General features: G+C 35.5%; 1 protein-coding gene across 3 annotated transcripts in view; it reads left to right on the forward strand.

Annotated features, from left to right (window-relative positions):
- ARHGAP10 (Rho GTPase activating protein 10) overlaps positions 1–14403 on the forward strand; it is a 277640-nt gene that overhangs the window by 168655 nt on the left and 94582 nt on the right. For all 3 annotated transcript variants that reach the window (XM_045552099.1, XM_045552100.1, XM_045552101.1), the window contains 2 exons: positions 3401–3488; positions 11405–11463. In XM_045552099.1, the coding sequence (XP_045408055.1) occupies positions 3401–3488; positions 11405–11463 (147 nt within the window). The remainder of the gene's footprint in view (positions 1–3400; positions 3489–11404; positions 11464–14403) is intronic.

A 14403-nucleotide genomic window follows, 5' to 3' on the forward strand; every position in this document is an offset into this window, starting at 1 on the left:
TTTTTTAAAGAAGAAACTTGGAGCAGTTGGGGAAGGCAGGAGAAGTATTAGATGAGGTGTCTTTGGGTGAGTCATGGTTTTTTAGTAGATGGGGTGAGAATGTAAAAGATCAATGATAATAGTTTATGGTAGATTAGAACTGATATCAGTTAGAATTGTCATGTATTCTTCCTCCCCGCCCCCCTTTAGAATGAAACAGCAGAAGAAGGAGAAATTGTGAGAAAATGTGATGGTAGCTTGTGTGCTTTGGTGAACTCAGTGGTTATTTCTCAACCTATTTGCAAAAAAGCCTGGATGATTTTTTTTTTTTTGATTTTTGGACTTAGAACCATAGAAAACAAGAAATAAAAAATTTGGAGAGTTTTACTTTAAAAATATTACCTTATTTAATTTGTTTATACGACAGCTTTGTCACATAGATTGGGAAAAAAATGAACACATGTAGCTGAAACAATTCTAATTTTTGATTATATAAGCATATTTTCAAAATTCATCCAGTCACTGTGCTTCTTCAAGTACTTTAAAATTGGACCCAAGTCAGTGTTGAGTGGGGCGCTAGCAGCTGCATAAAATGGCACTTTGCATTTAGGTTGGGCTGCAAGTTTCTAGTTTCAAAAAATCACCAGTGGTTATTTAAGTGTGAACCACTTACCCAAATAAAAAATCGACTCCTTGTATCTTTGCTTGTTAGTTTAGATTTTTAACTAATCCATGAGATATTGTTCCTTGATCAGAAAGAAAGAACAATTTTTACCTTAATTATAATAAAACATATATTCCGAATGAACACTCCAAATGTATTTTTATATTTGAATCTCAGATAAATTATTAAATTCTACCTAGTCCCAGTGCATCCACTGATTGTAAAGGACTGCTGGGGATGATTGAATTATTTGGAAACAGTGAAAATTTAGGAGAGGATTAGTAACATAGACACTATGTAGTCATTAGCTTCTGATGTGACAGTTGCTTTGTATTCCATGAATTTAGAAGGATGGCTTGTTTTTCCATACAAAGAATACAATTTTCAAAATATAGAATGATAATTTCGTAGAAAGCTGGAAATAAAAGATTTGCTTTAGAAGCCCCTTGGATTTTTCAAAAGGTGATTTGCTGGTAGCAACTTGATTGAAAATGTTATCTGACTTGTATGTTAAAATGAGATTTAAATAATTGATTTAATGAGAGAGAGAATATTCAGTTACTGAAGTAATTGGTTGGCAAAGCCTTTAGAACAGAATTATTTAGACCTAGTTATAAAGGATTGCACCTTTAATCAGGATGCTTAATTTGATTTCTTGAATGTATCTGTGGCTTGTCTGACAAGCACAGTAACAAATGAGTTCTGAATTGTAGGAACTGATCAAAATGTAATCAGTGTCAATTGCCATTGTTGTAGTTTATTGCATATTGCTGTCAGTTGCTGTAATCAAGAAATGTTGAAGTGCGTTAAAGTCTCCAGAACTTTGAGTAATTGACTCCATATGTATGATGTTATGGCTGTGAAATAACCATCTCTTCCTGTTTTACTTGATCTTCAGAAAAAGTTTGAGACCAACATTGAGTTGTCATCCATTCTTCATCATGCCCAAGCCTAAAACTTTATAAATGGCATGCATGACTTAATGTGGTGGTCCCATTTTGACAGGTTTTTCTTTTTAGTGCTTTTAAAAAGGAAATACTAATAAGATGTTTCCTTCTCTATGTAGACAAATACAGTATAAGGGGAAAAAAACCCTGAAACAACTAGTTTTTTTTTTTTTTTTCCTTTGGTTTTAGTTGGGACATCATTCTGGAGTGAGGGAGAAATAGTCTCTTCTATGAATCTCTTATTTTTTCCTTTGCATAATAGGAGTGTAGAAAACCTGTCAAGTTGATACTGATGGCTCAGTATCTTTCATCATAGTCCATTTCCCACCTTCTCCCTTTGGCTAGGTACCATCACTGATTGCTTATACTTTTTAGGGATTCAGTTGTGGTAATGACCTGCTACATTTAATAATTTATGAAAATCTGTATACATTCCTCATTTGCTTTGATGCTCCCAGTAGTTTTTATGAGAGCATTTACATTCTCTCTACTGTGCAGATGAAGATGTGAAATTTGGATAGCTTGGAACCATTTGCTTGGGCTGGTGTGGCTGGTTCAGGTTGGTGCAGGCACTTAAGCCCAGGTTTGTGATACCAACGCTGCACTTCTCTCTGCAGCCAAGCCACAGCTGAGTGTACTAACCCAGAGTTACAAGGATCAAAGATGTCACCGTACTAAAGAATGTTTGCCTTTCTTGCTATCCTTTCCTTTTATTTATTTCAGCCAGGATGGCCTTCTCCCTTTCCATAATTTACTAACTCCCTCACGTACATTGTGTGGGTGTGTGTCCACACGCGCACCACATGCCTTAGAACTCACTAGCCATTTCAAAGGGCATTTGGAAGAAACACATCATTGACACATTTTTAGGACAAAGAAAACTAGTGTGGTTTAGAGCGAATGTCGTTAAGTGTCCCATAGAGCCTTCCAGTAAATATTTCCAAGATGAGTATGCATATTGTAGCCTTAGTGTGAAAGATTGCCCACAAATGACTTTTTATATGTAATCATATGTCTGCTTTGGTTGATCATATGTTAATTTTCAGAAAGATAATATAATGAACACAAACCTTGGAGGTGTTTTGGACCCGTTTTATCATCCCTTCCCTCACGGGCTTGTTGACAGTCTGATAGTCGTTTCGCCATTCACAGTGCCACTCTCTGTTCCCCCTGTCATAACACAGTGTGAGAGCAATAATGCCACCTGAAACAATTTAAACTGTACACACACCACTGAAAATGCCACATACTCTAAGCCAGCAGTCCCCAACCTTTTTGGCACCAGGGACCGTTTTCATGGAAGACGATTTTTCCACGGACTGAGGAGCGGGGGCGCGACGGTTTTGGGATGATTCAAGTGCATTACATTTATTGTGTACTTTATTTCTATTATTATTACATTATATTAATAATGTATAATAAAATAATTATACAACTCACCATAGTTTGGGGACCCCTGCTCTAAGCCATGGCTCCTGAGCAGTACCTTTGACAACAATGATGATAATAGCTGTACACGAATCGCAGTTGTGGATGTTATGCTATACTATGTCTAATTCTTTCTTACTCCCAGCCCAACCCTTGTCCTTTTGCTTTGAACTCTATTACAGGTTTTCAGAAGTGCTAGAAATGTGTAGTAATAGAACCTGGCTTTATAGCATTTTAAAGAAACTGTATATAATGTTTTTGTAGGAAACCACAGGATTAATCATTTGTGGTTTGGTCATTTAAAGATGAAAGCTTCGTGAGCTAGTTAAGAGGGCCTTTGAATGTTCAAGGTTTTAATTATCTTTTCTTGCTTGCTCACTAGATGTAAAAACATGCAATGAGGTGGACCTGGAGAATTCCATAGATTGGGAAGTGAAGACAATAACAAGTGCCCTCAAACAGTATTTGAGGTAAGCTCCTCTGAGTGACAAGAGGGAAGAATGGACTATTTGGATACGTAGCATAAACAGTTGCCAACTCTGTACATAAATATCAATAATTACAACTTATTAAAAAGGGGAAAATTTATGAGGTGTCTAATAGTGTCCCAGAAAGCAAGGTAAATAGTAGAGGAACATCAATTGTTAAGTAAATTGCAACAGAACAGAAATTGGAATAGACTTGGGTTTTGAAATAGACGTCCATTGTAGACATGAGTTATAAGAATTAAACACTGTAAAACTACTTGTTGAGAATATTGATTGAATAAAGGCTACTTATTGAATTCCTTGAATATTTATATTTTAGGCTACAATGAAGATATTTTAATTTGAAACCATTTGAACGTAAAGCCTCATGATAACACAAAAATACTAAGCTATTGAAAAAGAAGTTTACTTGATGAAGTCTTCAGATATAGTTTTCTATTCATTATAGAAAATATTTAGGACTAGAGTTAGAAAAGGATTAAGCATTTTTATGAGTCATTATCCTTTTTAAAAAAATAAAGGAATTTAATGATAAGTTTGGGATTAGATGAGGAATAAGTATATACAGAGTAAAGAAGTGAAGAAAAGGTTGAAAAAAAATCATAACTGTAATTCCCATGCTGTGGGGACTTGGATTTTTGTACAGCAAACAAATGGCAAGGCTCCCATAGGATCAACTCTTCTTTTTTTGTTTTGTTTTGTTTTTGGGGTGTCTTTTTTTTTTTTTTTCTTTGAGATAAGGTCTCAGTGTGTTGCCAGGGCTAGAGTACAATGGCACCATCATAGCTCACTGCAACCTCAAACTCCTGGGCTCAAGCAGTCTTCCTACCTCAGCCTCTCGAGTAGCCTGGACTACAGGCATGTGCCACCATGCCTGGCTGATTTTTCTTATTTTTTTGTAGAGATGGGGGTCTCGCCATGTTGCCTAGGCTGGTCTTGAACTCCTGGCCTCAAGTAATCCTCCCACCTTGGCCTTCCAAAGTGCTGGGATTACAGGCGTGAGCTCCTGTGCCCGGCCGGATCAGTTCTTTTAAACCATATGTAGGGTGGATTTTCAAGTAAAAATTTTTTAGGTTTCAATATGTACATTACAGTCGACTTATATTACATGTTTTGTATTTTTACAAAATAAGGAAAAATTTCAAATGCATAAGACCAGAGAGATCAGTGTAATAAACCCTCATGGCCCTCTTATCCTGCTGCTTAAGTTGTCAATGTTCCACTCTTCTTGATTCATCAGTCTCCCTACCTGCCACTTTTTAAAGATAATGCTTTAAAGGTTTCCCAAAACATATTACTGAAGCTATAAGTACTTGAGTATTTATCTCAAAAAAGGTAGAGTTTTAAAAAATGATAATCAGGATATTATACCCAACAAAATTAATATGCAGCACTCAGTTCATGTTCCATTTTCACCACTTTATTTTCTCAAAAAAGTCTTTTTACATTAAATCCTGCAGGATTTAAACAGGGGCAACATTTCAGTTGGTTTCTTTTAATCTATACCATCCCTCCCCTCCTCTGCCATTGGCATTTATTTATTGATGAATTTGGGTCATTTTTGATTATATCCTCATGGTGTCATTTAATATATTTCTCTAGCCATCCTATTTCCTGTAAACTAATAGTTTTCAAATAGACTGTTAGATTTAGGTTAGGTTTTATTTTATTTATTTCAAGAAGACATTGTAGTAGTGCTATATTTTTGTTAAGTCACATCAGGTGGCCTGTGTTGCCTGGTTGTCCTACTTTTTAATGATATTAAAATTTATCAATGGATAATAGGTGTGTGTTACCTATTTTCGAGTACAAAGAAAGATGTTTTTGGCCACTGGTTTAAATTTTTAAACTGTGAAGTACATGATTGTTATTCCTACCCGATAGAGGGGTAACATTAAGACTGAATCTATGTGCTTATATTTAGATTGCCACTGATAGTGACTAACTGTGGTTTAGGTGAGGATTATGGTAAAAATGAATCTTGTTAGTCCCCACTCTAGGATTAGACTGTAAGCTCCTTGAAAATAGGTATTTTGTGTGTCTTGTTCATGACAGTTATTGGCAGCAGCTAGAGCTGTGCCTGTTGATGAAATATTAGAGCAGTGGTTTTCAAGTGGGGATGATTTTGCCCCCTAGGCGATATTTGGCCATGTCTGCAGACCTTTTTAGTGTCACCGTTGCTGGAGTGGAGGCCAGGGATGGGCGATTAAACTTCCTGCAATGCATGGGACAGCTCACCCTTCTCTCCAAAGAATTATTTGGTCCAAAATGTCAATAGTGCTGAGGCTGAGAAAGCCTGCAGATGAATGAAGGAAAGAATGGGTAAAGGATATAAAATTATAATAAATTGCATATATTAACATTACCTGCAGAAGTGCTGCCACTCTAGCAGGTAGCTTTAAATACCTTTTCTTGTTTGGTCAATTCATACCTAGTACAGGGAGTTTGACCAGGATGACTCAGTTATTGGTGGGAAACTAAGGGTAAAAATCCAACTCTTTGGCAGTAACTCATGTCCTTTTTTCCCCCTTCTCCACATGGTTCTTTGCTTTTTCCGTGTGGGAGGAATTAGTTTAATATACCAGAGGATCTTTTTATTTAGTACATACAATTTCTTTTTGGATCTTGATACTCTCTGAAGCTAGTTCGTCGTTGCCCCTGGTCTTGTGTTGCCTTTTCTGCCTTTTTCTTTTCATTACGTTGCTTCCTCCTATGGAATTCCACTTTTAAGCAAACGTTGCTTACAGAACGACATTATGAGATGCTATTATTATATAACTTCACTCCTAACAAAATTCGCATTCTGCCTGAATGTGATAAAGTGATTATCATAAGATGGCAGATGCCTTGGGAGATTTGAAAGTTGGGTTGCTGTTCTTTTCCCCTATGTTATTTTTAGCAACTGAAAATGCAGTAATTAGGATTTAATTGACACTTTTTTTGGTGATGCACCAAACGGGGGAAAACTGAGATTTTTATCTACCTCCATTTTGGCAACAGGGTTATGGCCCAAGCAAGTATGTTTGTTTCTGCAGGCGAGGTCGTAACAGTGTCATGGTCAAGAGCAGGGAATCTGAAGCCAGCCTGCCTGCCAGGGTTGGAGTCCCAGCTCTGTCACTCACAGCACCGTGGCGTGAAGCTGAATATAGCTTTTCTCACCCAAAAAAAGCTCTTGCCCTTGAATTCCTCTCACTGCAAATAACCCTGCCATCTTATTGGATGGGAGGTTGGAGGTGGAAGGAGGGAAACAGCCAAACCCCCAAAGCACCAAACTAAAACAAGAAGCAGATCCTCCAGGGTCTTGGAGAAGGAAAAAGATGTGCAGCGGACCTATGTATGGCATCTCCCTTTTTCTTCTACTGACTTAAGACCGTTTTTTCTTTTAAACTTCTAGTGTTTTAGGGGACTGACTACCAGCCCTTTGAATGATTTCTTATCTATGCAGACCATCATTTTGATTTCCAGCAATGTGTTTTATTACAACAGTTTCCCATTGTAAAGGGACAAATGAGCTGTTCTGTGATATTTCTAGTAAAATGATTTTACCTGGAGGAAACTTCTTTTAAGCCTGGAAATTGGAATGGGACTTTTTGGGAAGGAAATGCCAGCTTAGGTAAATATTATGATTTATATCCCCCAACAGATCCCACCGGGTGGCAAAGAAAGGTGGCTTAAAAACATGTTGGGTGGGAGGCTGAGAGATGCGGAGACTCAGTATAATAAATTTTGGATGGGGAACTTGTCATTTTTATTACTGTTTCCCTAACGTTAACAATATTTATTTTTCATGCTGCACTGCCTAGCTAGACATATGGCAATGATATAAGTAACTTTGAGAAGGTATTTAGATAAAAATTCATTTTTATTGGAAAAGAAATGCCCTCTATGGTTTTTCTAAATGTTCTCATCTGCCCCCAACCTTCTATTCAGCACCCTCTAACTTTCCTTCTCTGCCAGATAACCATTTTTCTTCTTTGCTACTTCCTGCCTGTTCATACTTTGAAACAAAAACCCCAAAGGTTTGCTTCTGATTGGCCCTTCTTTCTCCTTATTTAGGCTGTGGTGTAATTGATTCTTTTTTTCTCCTTTTCTTCTTTAAATGGAAATTAGGGGAAGAAGGGGAGGGAGAACGGAAAATAAGAGCAGTGTTTTTTCCCTTTTGCATACAGTATTAGTTTGTCTACCATTGTCATTTTGTGTGTGCATGTGTATAGTGTAGCTTCATAAATTGTATGTAAGGAACATATGTACCTGTAAATGTATTTTTGCATCTATTTTTAATTTTTTAAACAGCTTTATTGAAGTATAATTGACATGCAGTAAATTGCACATTTGTAGTGCACATTTTGATAAGTTTGGTATCTCTGCACCTGTGCAACCATCACCATAATCAAGACAGTGAACCTATCCATCAGTTCCAGAAGTTTTTTTCCTGCCCTTTGAAATCCCTTGCATCCCTCCCTTCTCACCACTTCATTTGTAGGTAACCCTTTATCTGCTTTCTGTTATTATACATTAATTTGCATTTTCTATCACTTCATATAAATAGAATCATATACTATATACTTTTCTGAAAAAAAGTCAGGATTCTTTCCTTTAACATACTTAGTTTGCAATTCACCTATATTGTAGCATATACTGGTTGTTCATGCCTTCCTACTGCTAACTACTGGCCCGTTGCATGGATCACAACTTTTTTTAACCTGTTGGTGGATATTTGAGTTGTTTGTAGCCTTTGGCTATTGCACATAAAGCTGCTAAAAATGTTTGTCTATAAATCTTTGAATGGACATAGGCATTCATTTCTCCTGGATAAATCCGAGGAGTGGAATATCTGGATCATGCGGCAGGTGTATGCTTAACTTTTTGGGAAACTGACAGATGTTTTTCCAAAGTTAACGTACTTCTTTATGTTCCCACCAGCAACATAAAAAAGTTCCACTTCCTCTTCATCCTTGCCAACACTTGAGATGGTCAATCTTTTTAATTTTAGCCATTCTAATAGATACACAGCGGTATCTCATTGTGCTTTTAATTTGCATTACTCTAATGACTAGTGATGTTGAACATTTTTCATGTGCTTACATTCTGTATATATATGTTCTTGGGTAAAGAGTCTGTCCATGTTTTTTATCCAATTTTTATAAATTTAAATTGTCATATTATTGTGTTTTGAAAGTTTTTAAATGCATTTTGGATACAAGTTCTTTCTCAGTATTAGCCTTTGCAAATGTTCTCTTCTGTCTGTGAGTTGTCTTTTCGTTCTCTTAATAGTGTTTTTCAAAGAGAAGTTTAAATTTTGATGAAGTGCAATTTATCAATTTTTCTTTTTATGGACTGTGCTTTTGGTGCTGTATCAAGAAATCTTACCTAATCCAAGGTCACAAAGAGTTTCTTTTATATTTTCTTCTAGAAGTCTTATGGTTTTAGGTTTTCACTTGGATCTGTGATCCATTTTGCATAATTTTTTATGTAAGATATCAAGTATGGATTCAAGTCAATTTCTGAATATGGATGTCCAATTATTCCAGTATCATTTGTGGGAAAGACTGTTCTTTCTCCTAAATTGTCTATTGAGATGATCATATAGTTTTTCTTCTTTTAGTTTGCCAGTATGGTGAATTGCATTGACATATATTTTATATACATATATTTTTTAATATTAAGCTGGTGTTATATTTCTGTGATAAACCCAACCTGATCATGATATATTATCCTTTTATTTATCTTGTTGAATTTGATTTACTAACATTTAGGATAGTTGCAGCTATGCTCATGAGTGATATTGGTCTGTAGTTTTCTTGTAATGCTCTTAATTTTGACATTGGGGTAATGCATATCTTACAGAATGAGTTAGAAAGTATTCCCTCTTCTATTTTCTGAAAGAATTTGTACAGAACTGGTGTTCTTTCTTAATGGTTTGGTAGCATTCACCAGTGAAGTCATCTTAGTCCACATTTTCTTACTGGCAAGATTTTTAACTACAAATTCAATTTCTCTAATAGATATAGGACTATTCAGGTTATCTGTTTTTTCTTGAGTGAGTTTTGTGTAGTTTGTGTCTTTCAAGACATTTGTCTATTTTATCTAAATTGAATTTATAGGCATAAAATTGTTCATAATGTTCTCTTATCTTTCTAATGTCTTTAGAACTTGCAGTGACTCTTCAGTCATCTAATTTCTGACACTGATTATTTGTGTTTTCTCTTTTATTTCCCAATCATTCTGACTAGATTTGTCAATTTTATTCGTCTTAAAGAACCAGTTTTGGATTAATTTATTTTCTCTGTTCTTTTTCTGTTTTCTGTTTCATTGATTTCTGCACTGATCTTTATTATTGTTTTTCTGCTTGCTTTGGGTTTAATTTACTCTTTTTTACCCTAGTTCTTTAAGGTACAAAGTGAAGTCTTTGATTTATGACCTTTTTTCTCTTCTATTAACAATGTAAGTGTTAAGTTGTATACAATTCCCTCTACAGCTTTACTTACATCTTTCAAATTCTGATACGTTGTACTTTTATTACCTTCAGTTCAAAATACTTCCTAATTTCCCTTTCTCTGGGATCTTCCAGATGTCTTTCTCTTATTTTTAGTTCAAATTTTATTGTAACTAATGAATATACTCTGTACGACTTGAACTTTTTTAAATTTATTGAAATTTGTTTCATGGGCCAGAATGTGGTTTATCTTGGGAAAAAAAAAGTGGTCCACGTGCACTGGGAATGTGTGGTCTGTTGTTTTTGGGTCGATTGTCATTTAGGTGAAGGACATGCCAATTAGGTGAAAATGGTTGGCAGTTTTGTTCAAATTTCCTGTATCCTGACTGATTTTCTACTTGATCTATCAGATATTGAGACAGAGATACATAATCTCTACTTATAGTTTGGGATTTGTCTATCGCATCTTGCAGTTCTGTCAGTTTTCTCTTTGTGTATTTTGGAGCTCTGTTATTAGATCCATTAATGTTTAGTATTGTTTTGGAGTCTTGATGAATTGACATTTTTATCACTATGAAATGAACTTCTTTATCTCTGGCAGTATTCTTGGCCTTTTTAAGTGTTTAAAAACTTTTTTTTATGTATCTTTGATCTTTTTATTAAACATTTGAAGAGGAATTTCTGAGTTAAAGAATTTCAACCTTTTAAAAGTTCTTAATATCTTGCCAAATTGCCCTCCAGAAAGGCTGTACAGATTGATACTTTTCTAGGTGTTCTTTAAGTGTTTATAAACTTAGGTAATCTTATCTTTTAAAGATAGGTAGCAAGATTAACTGAACTACACAATTTATTGATCACAGAATAAAATATAATAACATTTATGTAACTTGTTTTGTAGAATATGAAAATGCTATGTATATTTTTGTTATCACTTTATTTTATGTCTCTTGTTTTATAGGCATAAATATAAAAACATTCTTATTTTTGTAATAGGGATATTTAAGAGGACTTGATTTCTTTAAGTTTGATTAATATTTTCTATGTGTTTTTTGTGACATCTTCAGTTAATAATCTTTGAGATGGTTTTTCAAAATTATATGCTTATATTTGGTTAGATGGAATATTTGGCTTAAATACAGTAATGTGTGGAAGGAAGTTTTATATATAAAACCAGATGTTAGTAAAGGTATGTTCCAAGATTAGATATGAAGTATAACATGTATAGATCTGATAGGGTTTTGTAGCTGCTTAAGCTTTGATAGTACATGGTGCAAATGATGGTTAATAAGTGATCCATTTGATTTATTTATTTTTTTTTGATATGTAAAGGTATTCCGTAGGGAAATTTTACATGCCAATTAAGAAATGCACAACACATTTAACACTCTTTTATAAAAAATAAACTCAGAGAGGTGACCTGCTTGGATTCTTTTTGTAATTCTGAGCTGTCCTTTTCACACAGGAGTCTTCCGGAGCCTCTCATGACCTATGAGTTACACGGAGATTTCATTGTTCCAGCCAGTAAGTATTATGTAGAGGTGCATAGAAGCAGTTTTGTGGTTGATAAGGATTATAAAGCAAAAATTTCCACATGAAAAATTTAACTTCATTGTTATTGCCATCTGTATTAAAAATAGAAATCAATTTAGAAGATAGTTTTCCCCTTTTTAGGAGGTGAAGAAAGGAACACTGTATTCATTCATTCACAAAGATTAATTTTTGCTTATTGTGTGCTGGTCACTGGGAGGTACTGGATTTGTAGAGCCAGAACAGGATTCCTGCCTCCGTGAGCCAATTCTGCAGCAAGTGTTGGGCCCTACACACTTCTCATTATACCATAAAATATATAATAATGGCATGAGAAAAATGCCAAGGGAATACAGACGTGTTTAATTTGCAGAAGGTTGCGGAGATTAGCAGATTTGGAAAGATTAGTAGGTTGGAGATAGCTTCACATAGAAAGACATTTAGTTGTAAATTACAGACAGAAGGAATGTTATGAGATAATGCCAGAAGCTCAAACAGTATTTAATGGAGAGTGAATTATATGGGATGAAATGTTAAATGAAAAAAGCCTATAGTTGGGTAGAATTTTGTGATTAAATTTTTTGTGAGTCATGCTCATGTGAGGCTTTCTTGTTTTCTATTATCATACAGCTCACTTTTTATATTCAACACATGCTGTTTAATCATCATAGTCTTCTAAAGTACACTGGTGTTAGGTATTTAATGGTTAAGGAAATGAAGGTTGAGACATGTTAAGTGACTTGCCAGATTACAGGGAACCTTATTTAAAATTCAAACCCCAGTTCCACTGGCTAAAACCTGCAGTATTGGTTTTCACAGGTGCACTGACAGTAGCTGTAATTGTATTTTCATTTCCTTTTATTTTCTCCCCTTGGATGTATTCCATAGCTTAATCTTTTGAAAAACTTAGAGCCATTCCTTTGGGACCCATGTTACTACTGCCTGAACATTGCTTTAAATGTTATCTTCTTGTGAGGTCTCTGCTCCAGCCAGAGTAAAGGTTCTTAGTATGTTGCAGAAAGAAGCAATGCGTAGGCCCAATTAGACCATACATATAAAATAGGCTTTTGGAAAAGGCAAAAATAGAGTTCTATTCACTTTTGTTTTCATGTGGAAGAGGATTTTTTTTTTTTTTTTTTGGTAAAGAAGAGAATTTGTGTGATCAAGGGAGTGGGGGAAAGTTTTCTTGGCAAAAACTCAAGCAAATGCTTAGTTGTTTTGATTTCTTCCCTGTGGCATTTTTGGCAAACTGAGGGAAACGAAATTAAACTTAGTTGGAGGACAATTGTTTCATGTTGTTTGCCTTAGAGACTGGAAAAAGCAAAAGAGTGCCAATTTTAATCCAGAATCCTCTGAGAATTGGAAAAAGATAAAGTTATTATGGAATAAGGTTTTAAATTACCACAAGGGAGTGTCATTAGCATTGTCATCATGCCCCATGACTGAAGGCAGTGTATTTGAAATTCGAATATCAATGTGTTTTACCAGTTGAAGTTCCAAAGAGGTAGGAACTTACTTAATAGATAATAAAGTCCGTGGGCGTAGGAAATGCATTTAAAGAGTTTGTTGAAGATATCTTTGAAGAGTGTGGTAAAAGGATTGTGTAAATGCAAAAGGGATGGTCACCTATTGGACCAGTACCTTGTGTCTTGCTTCCTGACTTTGTGGGGATGCTGTAGTAGCGTCTTCACAATGATTTGAATAACAGGACTGTTAGAAAGAAATACTGTCGCTACTGTGGTTATTGGCATGGATTTGCACCTAAGTGCAGTTGTGGTTGGAATGGGACCTGCAGTAACATTATTTAATGAGCAAAAGTACATGCATTAAATGGGTGTATTTTAGGGGCCAACATTTGCAATGTAGACTTTAATTTTTTATTTTAATCTCTTGTGAATACCCTTCTCTGCACTGACTGCCTCTCTTAGGAAGAGTGTGGGAGCAGATCCTCTAATCTTTTGCATATGTACTTTCAAGTATTGAATAAAACAGTTACAGAAATCAGGTGGCCAAAATTAGTGTCCCCTTTTGAATATTGTTGGAAAATTGGGATTGTGGTTAAGCTCTCATTTTCCATTAACAATGACACAGCTTACCTTGTTTTGCTAAAGTATCTGCTCGCTGAGCTGACTGCTAAAATTACTAAGCATCGCCAGTCTTTGTTACCGCCTCTCACACCAGCCTGGAAACTAATTTTTGATTCTTCTCAGTCATGTGCGGTGGTTTCCATCTGTTCTGTGGTGATGAGATTGTCTCTTCCACCCTCCCTGCTGAGAGTTTTGAAGGTTTCTCCTGGGTCCCTTCATTTTCTCTCATCAGTTTCTTTCCTAGTTTCCTTCCCAGTTTTCTGTGGAGAACGTCTGTGTTCATTTCTGGAGTTCATGATACAAATATGAATTTGGTTTCTGTTTTGTCAGCACAAAAAGCAAAATTATTTTGTTGATTGTTCTACAATAATCTGCTTACTGACTTACTGTTCAATGTTGAATGCATTGGAAAAATAAAAAAAAACATTTTTTTTTCTTTGAGAAAATTAAGAGAATTAGTTTAACTCTGTTAGCTCCAAAATACACTTGGTAAAAGGAACTAGAGACCATCCATCTTGTGAGAGACTATAATGGAATTTTGGTGTCAAAATTCATGTTTACTTGGTCTACGCAGGAATGTGAAAGATTGTGTCCCCCACAGGAAGGCTGGGAGGCATCTACGTGGATGCATTATTGCATGACATTCACCTTTGAGAATGTTGCAGTCTGTGGTCTGTGTGTCACTCTTTGGGCTCAGAGTCGTTGGTATAACACTGTGGTAGCCCCATGCTTCAGGGTTGGACACACAATAAACTTAGTATGAGAATGACAGCTAAAGCCTGGATGCCTGTTGTTGCATCATCTGAAAAAATCTCTTAACTATCATGCAAACCAGAACACTTCTGCT

This window comes from Lemur catta, chromosome 5 (genome assembly GCF_020740605.2).
Source record: "Lemur catta isolate mLemCat1 chromosome 5, mLemCat1.pri, whole genome shotgun sequence".
NCBI lineage: Eukaryota > Metazoa > Chordata > Mammalia > Primates > Lemuridae > Lemur > Lemur catta.